The sequence below is a fragment of the Artibeus jamaicensis genome, unplaced genomic scaffold (genome assembly GCF_021234435.1).
Source record: "Artibeus jamaicensis isolate MK-2021 breed Jamaican fruit bat unplaced genomic scaffold, CSHL_Jam_final contig_444, whole genome shotgun sequence".
Taxonomy (NCBI): Eukaryota; Metazoa; Chordata; class Mammalia; order Chiroptera; family Phyllostomidae; genus Artibeus; species Artibeus jamaicensis.
The window spans coordinates 3,717,562-3,728,238 of NW_026521831.1; the positions used below are offsets into that span (position 1 = coordinate 3,717,562).

General features: G+C 56.7%; 1 protein-coding gene across 3 annotated transcripts in view; it reads right to left on the bottom strand.

Annotated features, from left to right (window-relative positions):
* Window positions 1-6,887, bottom strand: part of LOC119037986 (cholesterol 24-hydroxylase) — a 30,698-nt gene extending 23,811 nt beyond the window's left edge. For all 3 annotated transcript variants that reach the window (XM_037130407.2, XM_037130406.2, XM_037130405.2), the window contains exons 1-2: window positions 6,669-6,887; window positions 5-85 (exon numbers count right to left, since the gene is read on the bottom strand). In XM_037130407.2, the coding sequence (XP_036986302.1) occupies window positions 5-85; window positions 6,669-6,787 (200 nt within the window). In that variant the 5' untranslated portion in view covers window positions 6,788-6,887. The remainder of the gene's footprint in view (window positions 1-4; window positions 86-6,668) is intronic.
* Window positions 6,888-10,677: the final 3,790 nt, after the last annotated feature.

Genomic DNA, 10,677 nt, shown 5'->3' on the forward strand with positions numbered 1-10,677 from the left:
CCACCAATCCAAAAACACATCTTGGAGCACGCGGCCACAAACCTCATCCTTCTTCCAAAAGTAGGGAAGGTGTCCTAGAAGGAAACTGGAAGAAATGGGAAACGTTAAGATCACCACAAGTCACCGTTCAACAGTGCTCCCTTCCCCACAAGGCCCCGTGGGGCCGGCGTTATTCGACCATTTCACAGATGAGAGGGCTGAGGCCTGTGAAGCTAGAGCACCAGACTGAGGACTGAGGAGCTAGAGCACCGGCTCAGGGCCAGCAGACAGGCCACACGCCCAGGTCCGAATGGCCGCAGAGGCCTCCTTGACGAGGAGATGGAGGGAAACCAAACCTCCGCCCTGGTGCAGAGGCCAGGGGCTGGCCGTCGACGACACTGTGTGGAATTTCCTTCAGACAGTTGCTGAACACTTTCCCTGTGCGGTGCCAGGCTGAGCCCCACCCCCTCTGCCCTCCCCACCTGGAGGTAGGGCAGCTGAGGCTGTCCAGTTGTGTGCCTGGTACAGGATGCCCCATAGTCCTCATTACCAGAGGACAGATGGGGTCACACTAAGTCTGCAGTGAGATCACTAAATCATAAGCAAGCTTCTGGTGTCACCTTGAGACACGGTCCAAGGGACGCCCCGTCTCCTCTGTGACTCTACTCCAGTCAAGCCCACTTATTATAAAGCGTCCAGACAACGCAACTGCAGTGGGGCTTTTCCGAGTCAGTGAGCTCATTCTCCTGGGGGGAGATGGAGTCGATCTACAGACGAGTAAATCCGGGTCGGGGAATAAATGGGAGCAAAATCCAAGAGGGGAGTGGGGAAGGAAAGCTGGGAATGGATGTGCGGGTGGCCATTTATAAGGCAGGTCAGGGAATGTCCCTCTGTGAAGGTGTCACGTGAGCTGTAAGAAGTGAGGGACTTGGCCAAGCAGGTATCTGGGGGAAGAGCATTTGAGACAAAGAGAAAGGCAGGTGCAAAGGTCCTGAGGTGGGAGTGTGCTTGGTAAGCTCAAGGAAGGCAGTGTGGTGAGACCAGAGTGCTTAAGGGGACCATGCACAGGGTGTGGTCCCCAAGGTGGACAGGTACAGACAGCCTTGGGGGCTGCCGTCCGCACTTCGGCTTTGCCCTCAGGCAAGTGGGGGCTGCCGGTGGGTTTTGCGCAGAGCAGACAGAATACGACCTGGGTTTTAAATGCAATGTTCTTGCTGCTGCATAGCTGAGAGTAAAGGGGGCGAGGAGGGCGCAGGCAGTAGAAGCAAGGGTATAACTGTGACTTAATATTATTAGTCTAGTGATCGAAGTCATGCATTAACCCTTTGCTTCTAACCGACTGTATATCTTCCCTCTGGCCAAGTCCACCTTCCTTTCGAACCGCCTGTTCCTAGAATGAGGCACGCTGGTGCTGATGGTGAACCACGGACGTCCGGCAGACATACGGCACAAGGAAACAACAGAACGCCATGAGCCCAGGTGGGAAGTGTTTCAGCCTCTGCCCCTCAAGAGAAACTGCACGTCTGCACTCCCCCCCCCCAAGGAGTTGAGCCCCTCCTGAGCTCCCACCCATTCCCCATGGGAATGGCTGCCTTGACCAGAGATGGTTTTGGAGGTGTGAGCCTGCCATCCTCTTAAGCAGCTGGTACCGGACTCAACCACTTTCCTTCTCCCCTGTCTCACGAGCTTGGCTTCTGCGGCTGCAGGAGGCAGCAGAGCCTGCGGGGTCACTGTTCTGGACTCACCCCCGCCACGCCCATGAAGGGCCATGGAAGATGATGAGGGCTGGGGCCCATGGAAGAAAGAAGTTCTATTCCGAATGGATGTTGAAGGTGAAGCCAGCAGGGCTCGCCAACCGTTTACATGTGTTGAGAGACACAGGTGTCAAAGATGACCCTGGGCCACAGGGAGCAGGGATGGAGCTGACACTTACTAAGGTGAGCAGGACCGAGAAGGGGCTTGTTGGGGGGCAGCAGACCCGTCCTCCACCCCTGTCTGTGCCCATGCAGGTGGGCCGGCCCTGAGACAGCTGGCTCTGCCTGCAGGAGGGGCAGCTGGAGGCTCCAGCTCAACAACCCCCAGAGCAGCCCTGGGTGCAGCAGTCCTGCCCCGCCCCCGACCTTGGTAAGGCAGCTCTGTGGTCTGTGATTCCTCAGATTCCCCAGAGGGGTGCACTCAGTTTCACCCTGAGGCCCAAAGACAGGCAGCAAAGGGGCAATCTGCCCAAGAGACTGAGCAGGAGACGTGGGGAGAGCCAGAGAGGCTTCAAGAAGGTAGGAGGCACCTGTCTGCCCCAAGCTGCTGAGGGGCCAGGTGAGATGGGGGCCCAGTGCTGACCATGGGTAAGCACCATGGCAGTCACCGGGACCTTGACAAAGGAGACTGGGTCGAGGTAGGGGGCAGAGCCCGATGCCGTGGTGGGTTCGAGAGAGAACAGAAGGGAGGAACAGGAGCCCAAAGACAGGCAGGCTCCTTGGGGAGGTTTGCAGTGGGGGTGCGGAGACGGGGGCAGCCGTTGGAGGGAACGAGAATGGAAACAAAAGGGTTGGCTTTGACAGCATGTTATATAAAAATGGGGAGGATGCAGAAGAGAAGGAAAACTGATGACGCAGGAGAGGGGCCAATGCGGGGCAGTGCAGCTAAGCAGAGGGACAGCTGTCCTCGGCCAGGAGCCCCTGGTCCCAGTGGGAGGGCAGGACGAGTGGGCCCTGCGCAGGCAAGGGGGCGGCCGTTGCAGCAAAGCCCTGAAAGGAAGTCATCTCAGCTGATCCACATGCTCTGGGAAGTCAGAGGCAAGAAGAGAAGCTGAGAATGTGGGTGGAGGGGGTGGAGGGGGCGTGCCAGGGTTGAAGAGCCAGCAGGGAGGCTGGAGGGGAGCTGAGCAGATACACGGGAGAAAGGGCAGGGTGGCCGCTGAGGCCCGCCTGAGGTGAGGCCTTGAACTTGTACCACTCCACCTGCAGAAATATGAGCTGTGGACAGCACACACCACTGGCTGTATTTCCAGAATAATCTAGTTTCCATGGCCACTCACCAAAGCAGCTCATTCTTGGGGAAAATGTTCTGTTGTGAGGCACCTGAGTGAGAAGAGAGTCTGTAGCAGCCTCCCCCTCCCAGGCCAATCTGAGAGCCTCTGCCCAGGGTCCACCCCCCTCGAGGAGGAAGGTGAGTGACCCCAAGGACAAGGGTACCAGAGTGGGGAGGTCTCCTATGCCAGGCAAGAAAGGGAACGAAAGCCTGACCCCTCCAGCTCCTGCAGGGGGCAGTAGGGAGGTGAAGGCATGGCCAGGAGCCAGGGTTAGAAATAAGCAGGTAAGGGAGGAGGGGTGGTGGAACACTGGGACTAGGAGGGGACAGACAGAAGCCCACCTGGCATGCCCCTGGTGGTGGGCTGGAAGTGGCAGGACAGAAGGGAGGGCAAAAATACCCCTCCTGGCTGGTCCCCAGAACATGCAGTTCCTATAAATTTCAATGGGCACAGTGGGATCCAAAGTTTCCTGTGGGCAGAGAAAGCTGTGACCAGTCCCTGGAGCAGAGGTCACCTGGAGAGCCCAAAGGAATGAAGAAGCGGCCACCCAGTAGGGGTGAGGGTGAGGGGCTGCGGTTGTGCCAGAGAGAAGGGGTGGTGAGCGCTCAGCTGGGCACCCAAAGTCCAGCAGTGGGTCTCCACCATCACGAGGAACCGCCCGGCAACTTACTGAATGACAAGTTGGCAAGTAGGAGGGGGAGGAGGGAACCAGCACCACCCAGCAGTCAAACTTGAAAACTTATTGCAAAAGAAATAAACACTGGGGCAGAGAGACTTTTCGTTGTCAAGTTTACCCTCACCCCTCACTGCCAGGAGAGGAGGCTGATGAGAGTTTAGAGCAGCGGCAGAGCAATAAAGAAGCTACAAGTGTTTGTGTGGGATCCGAACATGGATCTGAGTTCTCAGCTGTTACACGGATCGGTGCAGTAGGACATTATTTGCAATGAGGACACAGAGGTGGGGAAGTGGGGCACTCAAAGAGGGCGACCTGGAGAAAGGGCATTCTGGAGACTCCTACAGAATTAGGAGGACAGAGGGTCAGGGTGCAGGAGCACAGCAGCTGCCTCTTCGAGGGACAGAGGGGTCCTTGCCTGCAAGCTGGCAAAGCCCTGAAGCACCAAGGAGCAAATGCCACTTCTGGAGGCTCAGTACATTGATTTCTTGTCAACCGTGGTATTTTAGCCAAGCACGGGCTGGGGATCCAGGCTTTGAATGCCAAAGCACCTGATTTGTGCTAGAAGGAGTTTTGGAACTTTCGGTTAGTGTGATTTTATATTTGGCCACCAACCCCTCTTTAATCCAAAATCTTTTTGCCTGGGCCCAATTCGGTTCCCCTCATTAGAACTAAGAGCCGGACCATAATTACATTCAGCCTCCTCCCACTCCTTGGGCCACCCACACACACCAGTAGGTTACATGAAAATTCTGTGGGATGAGATTTGGGGGAGAACTCAGGCCTGAAAAGGAGAGAAATGTGAACACATGCTACTCCATGGATGACCCTGGAAAACACGCTAAGCGCAAGAAGCCAGACACAAAAGGCCACATATTGTGTGGCTCCATTTATGTGAAATGTCCAGAACAGGCAAACGCACGTACGGAAAGCAGATGAGTGGTTGCCGAGGGCTGGGGGTTGGGGTGAGATGTGTGGCAGTTTGTGGGTGTGGGGCTTCTTTCAGCGGCGATGAAATACCGGTGGTGATGGTCTGGTTTGGAAGGGTGAGGTCTATGTTTAAAACGCAATTACAGCCCTGGCTGGTGTAGCTCAGTGGATTGAGCACGGGCCTGCGAAACAAAGGATCTCGGTTCGAGTCCCAGTCAGGGCACGTGCCTGGGCTGCAGGCCAGTTCCCGGCAGGGGACCTATGAGAGGCAAAGGGGCAGAAAGAGGCTTGACTTAAGTCCTGCCTTCTCAAGACACGGGTAGACCAGGCCTGCTCCCCAGGTCTGTCATGGTCTGTCATGCTTGAAGCACTTGGGTTTCGGGGAAGGCCGAGCTGTGATGAGACCCATCAGAACTAGTGATTTGGAAACCTGGAAGTGTGACAGTGCACCTAATAGCCACCTTGAATCACCTGCTCAGCAAGAGTCTCCTGCGCATGCACCAGGCACTGCTGTGCCAGATGTGGGAGGCATGGCAGTGGTCAAGACAGACACAGGCCTCTAGGAGAGACAAACACTTAACAAGAGGTTGTACGAATAATGAATTACCCAATTGACGTTAGGGTCACCTAGAGTTTACAAAATGAACATAATGTGGGAGCAGGTGGGGTCTCCCTGAGGAGTCGGTATTTAAGGCAGGCCTGGAAGGCTGGGGAAGCACCATCGAGGGGGGAAGACAGGGCCTCTATGAAAGGAAAAACCGGCCTGGGGAGACCCCAGGGTGGGCGAGGACGCCTGGGAGGACAGAGAGCCAGCAGGGGGAGACAGTTGCCTCCCTACGCCGCCAACCACAGAGATCTTTCCAGAACGCACCACACAGGCATTCAGGCTTCTAACACCAGGGCATCTGGCTTGTGCTGGAAGTGGGTGCCTTCTAGAACGTTCAGGTCCTGATGTCTTAAAAAGTGTATCTAATACCATTTTTTATTCTGGGTGCCTTCCAGAATGTTCAGATCCTGATGTCTTAAAAAGTGTATCTAATGCCATTTTTTATTCATTCATTCAAAAAATATTTATTGAGCATCTGCAATGTGCCAGGCGTTGGGGATACACAAGCGACACAGCAACCCTGCCCTTCTGGGGCTCACATTCTAAAGGGGAAGACAGACAACAGGTGCAGACAGTCAACAGGTGAACAGAAGGTAACTTCATGGGGGATGGCCCCATTGGGTGTTTGGGGCTAAGCAGGCTTTACACATGGTGGATGGGAAACTAGCAAAAAGGAAATCAGCTGGGGGTGGGGGTGGGGGTGGGGGGACGGCACAGATTGACTGGGGCAGCAGGGAGTAAGCAAGGGGAAAGAGAACCGTAGGGGCAGGTTCTGACAGTTCAGCTGTCAGGGGCCTTGGTGGCCACGGGGTGGACTTCATTTAGAATTAGATTTAGTTCTAAACTCATGAGAAGGCTTTGGAGCAGAGTGATAGCACATTTGATTTAAGCTTCAGAAAGGTAAATTTCTGGTAGGGGAGGTAAGTTGGGGGGATGGGGGCCAAGGATGGAACGGAAGTGCAAAGAAGAAGACAAACAAGATACACCAGGACAGAAATGCAAAAGGGAAGGTGACCAAAGTACAGCGCTACAGTCAAGTCGAGTGACCCTGTCCAAGTCCCCAAAGTTAGGGCGCTCACTTTAGAGCCAGGCTAACGTGGGTTTAAATCTAGGCTTACCGATGGTGTGACCTTGGGCAGGTGACTTTGCCTCTGCGCGCCTCAGTCTCCTCGTCTGAACGATGGGGTAACACTAGCGCCTACCTAACAGGGTTGTCGCTGCCATCACGTTTGTGGGGCCCAGCTGAACGCGGTGGGCGCCGAGCAGCTGCGGCGACTGAGTAATTTGTTACTAAGAATAGTTAGCGCCCCTCTCCCCGCCGCGGTCTCCAAGCCGCCGCGCTCAAAGGCGAAGCTGGACCCCCGACCTTGACTCTCGGTTTGGACGCAGCCCCCAGACCCCCCATTCGAGCACCCCATCCAGGCCCCCGCCCCCACCACCCCCCCGCTCACCTGGGCCTCGGCGGCCCGGGGATGTGCTCGTAGCGGCTGCGAGCGCGGTGCACGAAGGTGCAGCAGAGGCCGAAGGCGACCAAGACGGCGCTGCCAAGCAGCAGCAGCCCGGGACTCATGACTCCCGGGCAGGCCAGGCCAGGGTCAAGGCGGGGCACCAAGGGGGTGGGAGGCCGCGAGCGGACTCAGCTGTCAGCGCCGCGCGCCGCCTCTGCCCCAGGCCCCGCGCGACCCAGCACCGCCCCCGCCGCTCGGCTCCGCCCCCGCTCTCTTTGACCCCTCCCAGAGCGCTCCATCCCCGCCAACCACGTCTCCGCCTCCGGCTCCACTCTCCGGGTCCGCCCCCAACCCTAAAATGATCCGCCACGCCCTTCCTGAAGCTCCGCCCCAAATAAATAAGCCCCTCGGCCAGGCCCCGCCTAAAGCATGGAGTATCCACCATTCACAACTCCGCTTCTGGCTCAGACCTCTAAGGCCACACCTCCTCTTCGCCTCTCGGGGCTCCGCCCTCAGCCCTAAAGCGCTAATCCACAAGAAGCTCCGCCCAGAACGCGTTGTCCCTGGCAACCCTGGTTCCTCAGCACTTGCTACTCAGGCGGCGGCAGTAACTCCTGCTAGCTGGTTCCGCCTTCTTTGGCATCTCCAAATAGCGTTTCTCCTCGCGCGGTCCTAGGTCCCTTCCTTTTTCCATAAATCCCTCCTGGAAACCCATCTCAGCCTCCAAATTTCTGTATTACGCCGACTGTTCCCAGCCTTCTCCTTGGAATCTCCAACTCCCAAAGCTGGTTTCCCTTTCTTGACCTATCCACACCTAGTGCCCTCGGCCTCCCAGAGGGACTCAGGGGCAAGTGACCAGCACGCCGGGAGGTCTGTGTCTGCTAATGAAGAGCTCTCGTCTGGGCCTGAGCCTGCTTGCACGGAGCCTCGGGCGCTTCTGGATCCTCCCAGATCCAAGGAAGTCGTGTCTGAGGCATTGACGTGAGTCCAAAGAACCTGGAGTTGGAGTGGCTGAAAATCTGGGTATTGAAGGTCGTCATCAAGGGAAATGAGCGGCATGGCCAAAGGGTGTTTTTGAACCATAATGACCAAGACTTCCCTCCCTTTATAACCTGCTTCTCCGTACCGACCTGTCTGGAAGAAGGTACAGAAGAGGCCAGCTCTGAGTCTTTTAGTCCCCAGTTCTACACTCAGGGGCCCCCAGAGTGCAAGCAGAGAATGGGAAGGGCCCGGTGTGCCCACTCCTAGACCAGATAAAGATCCTCCGGACTGGTGAGGTGCGCCCAAATAGAAATACTGCTGCTGGGTTTCTGAGAGGGGACATGTCCCTGCCCACTCAAGAACCAGTCCAGGAGAGGTTTGGGGACGAAAAAACAGAGGCCTCTATGTACCCCCTTCCCAGGTACCGTCAAGGACAGTCCCGGTCAGGAACATGACTGTCATAGATTATGTGGGTAGCGGGGTGACAGAGAGCGCCAAGCACAGAGGAGACGGGATTTCTGCCCTGGGGACGGCAGCCAGGGTATTGGTCCTGGCGCGGGGACCTGCAATGGCCTCTCTTAGTTGGGCTAGGAGTCGGTGGCTTGGCGCTGCGACCCCTTGTGGCCGTGAGAAGCAGCTGCAGGAACGCGCAGGAGACCTCTGGTTGCCCCTGCTGCGGGGTGAGGCGTGGAGGTCACAGCCTCTCCAGAGCTGGGAAAGCTCCAGGGGTTAGAGGCAATTTGAAGGGAGGACCCCGAACAATTGTTCTTTGAGGTCGAGAAGGGCAGGTCCAGGTCCTGAACTGCTCTGGCCGTAGTCTGGGCCTCAAGAGAGCAGGCACTGAGCAGCCTCAGGATACAATTGTGAACCGGAACCTGTGCAGCTAAAGCTAATGAGAGGACTGGGCGATCCTTAATATTCTCTGGTGCACAGATCAACACCAGTGACCTCTGGCTCAATGTGACCATGGCTCAACCTGTGACTTCTGTCAACAGAACACTCCTGTACCCTCCCCCTGGCCTCTTCATCTGATCCAGCTCTCCTGTGATCAGGTGGGGAGTAAAGAGCCAGCACACCGAGGCTCCGGTGCCAGGCCTTTTCCTGGGCTGGCAACACTGCGAGCCACCAGCAGAGAGCGCTGCTGGGAAGCACGTGGCCAACCTCCTGGCTCTTCCCTGGGACAAAACTATGTGCTGTGATAGCCACTGACCTCATGTGACTGTCAAGCACTTGCAGCGTGGCTAGTGCAAACTGAGACGTGCTGTGTGTGTAAAATGCCCACCGGATCACATCGATTTAGTGCCAAAAGTGTATGTGACATTCATATTTTTATATTGATTACCTGAATAGGAGTTCAATATTATTAAAATTAATGCCCCCTGTTTGTTTTCACTTTGATAATGGAGCTACCAGAACGTTCGGAGTTGCCTGTGTGGTTCCTGTGACATTCCTGCTGGGCAGCACTAGCACAGAGAGCATTTCTCAAAGTGTGGCCCCTGGGCCAGCACATCAGCATCGCCTCGTGTTGTAGTGCAAATTCTCAGCCCCACCGAGATGTAACTGAGTCAAAAACTCTGATAGGAGCCGGCAGCTAGAGTTCTAACCAGCCCTGCAGGTGATTCTGCTTAAACTCGAGAATCACCGGTTTAGATGATGTCATGCAGGAAGTGGTTTCCCTGCAGGAACTGTGGAGGCAGATGCAGGCAAAGAAGTGGCTGAGCTGGCTGTCCTCACGCGAGTGGCCTGGCAGGGGACAGGTAGTCCAGGGAAGAGGAAGGATAAGACTCAGGGGAAGGGGGCTCTGTTCAAAGCTGCCTCACCCTCTGAAGGTGGGACCCAAGACCAGTTAAAGAGCCACCTTGGGGGGTCCACCCCCTCCCCTGGAAAAGATGGGTGGTGATGCCATGCCTTTGGGGGCCACAGTAAGGATTAAAGGAGTGAAAAATAGGTAAAACTTTTAGAACTGTGCCTAGCTCAGTAGTAAATGCTCAACAAATGCTAGCTATCCACCCTTATGAGCACTACTTAGGAGCAGCGAGTCTGCCATCAACTTCCTTCTCAGGAGTCGAGCCGCGCACCCAGCCTTGTGTGGAGCTGGGGGGGGCGGGGCACACCTTGCCCAGAGGACTGGTAGGCTGACGCCAGCACTGTCCGGAGGAGTGGAGAGACCCCCAGTCACCCTGCCAGCAGCAGTGATGCTCAGGGCCCCAGGTGAGGGCTAGACCACTCCTTTCCACCAGTTGGGAAAGGTGCCAAGGACCCTAGAGGGTGGCCCTGGGCTGCTGGAGCTGAGACTGCCCCACCTCCCAGGCCTCACCTTGTGGCATCACGGCCTCCAGGCCTTGACATGAAGAGGGGAGCTCAGCAGCGTGGGGAGGGACATGGAGGAGTCAGGAAGGGCAGGCGGAGGCTGCTGCTGCAGCCTGTCCACTAACTCCAGGCCAGGCCAGAGCGACCCACAGCTCTGGTCCCCTGCGTGGGTAGGCCATGCTGCTGCCCTGCTCTGAGAGCCTCGAGGGCCACCCACCTCCCCAGGGCTCTAGCCTCTGCTCCACCCTTTGTGGCCAGAGCCTCCCAGGAGTGTCCCCATCTGTACTGAGTTTGGGCTGGATGGACAGCGGGGTCCTCCCAGCTTCCTAATGCTGCTCAGAACTTCCCTGTGTCCTGGGAAGGTGCCTGGGCAACCACCCCTGGGCTGTGGGAGGACACCCAGCTACCTCCTGGGCAGGAGGCACCTCCAGGGGTCTCCATAGACCCCTGCTCCCCAGCCAGACCCGCAGCCCCCAGCAGGCACCCCACTGGGCCAAGCCACACACTTCTTGGGCACAGCAGTGCTTTCTCGGAGTATGGTGGTTAGGGGCCGGCATGCCCTGAGGCTGGGCTGCTTGTGGTCAAGTTCATTTTCTCCCTTCCCTGACTGGGTGCCCTCAGTGAAGATGTTTAACCTCTGTGCACTTAGTTTCCCACCTGTAAGAAGGGAAGAGGAGGCTGTTTTGAGGACTCGATGAGTTCATGCACACTGTGTGGCCTT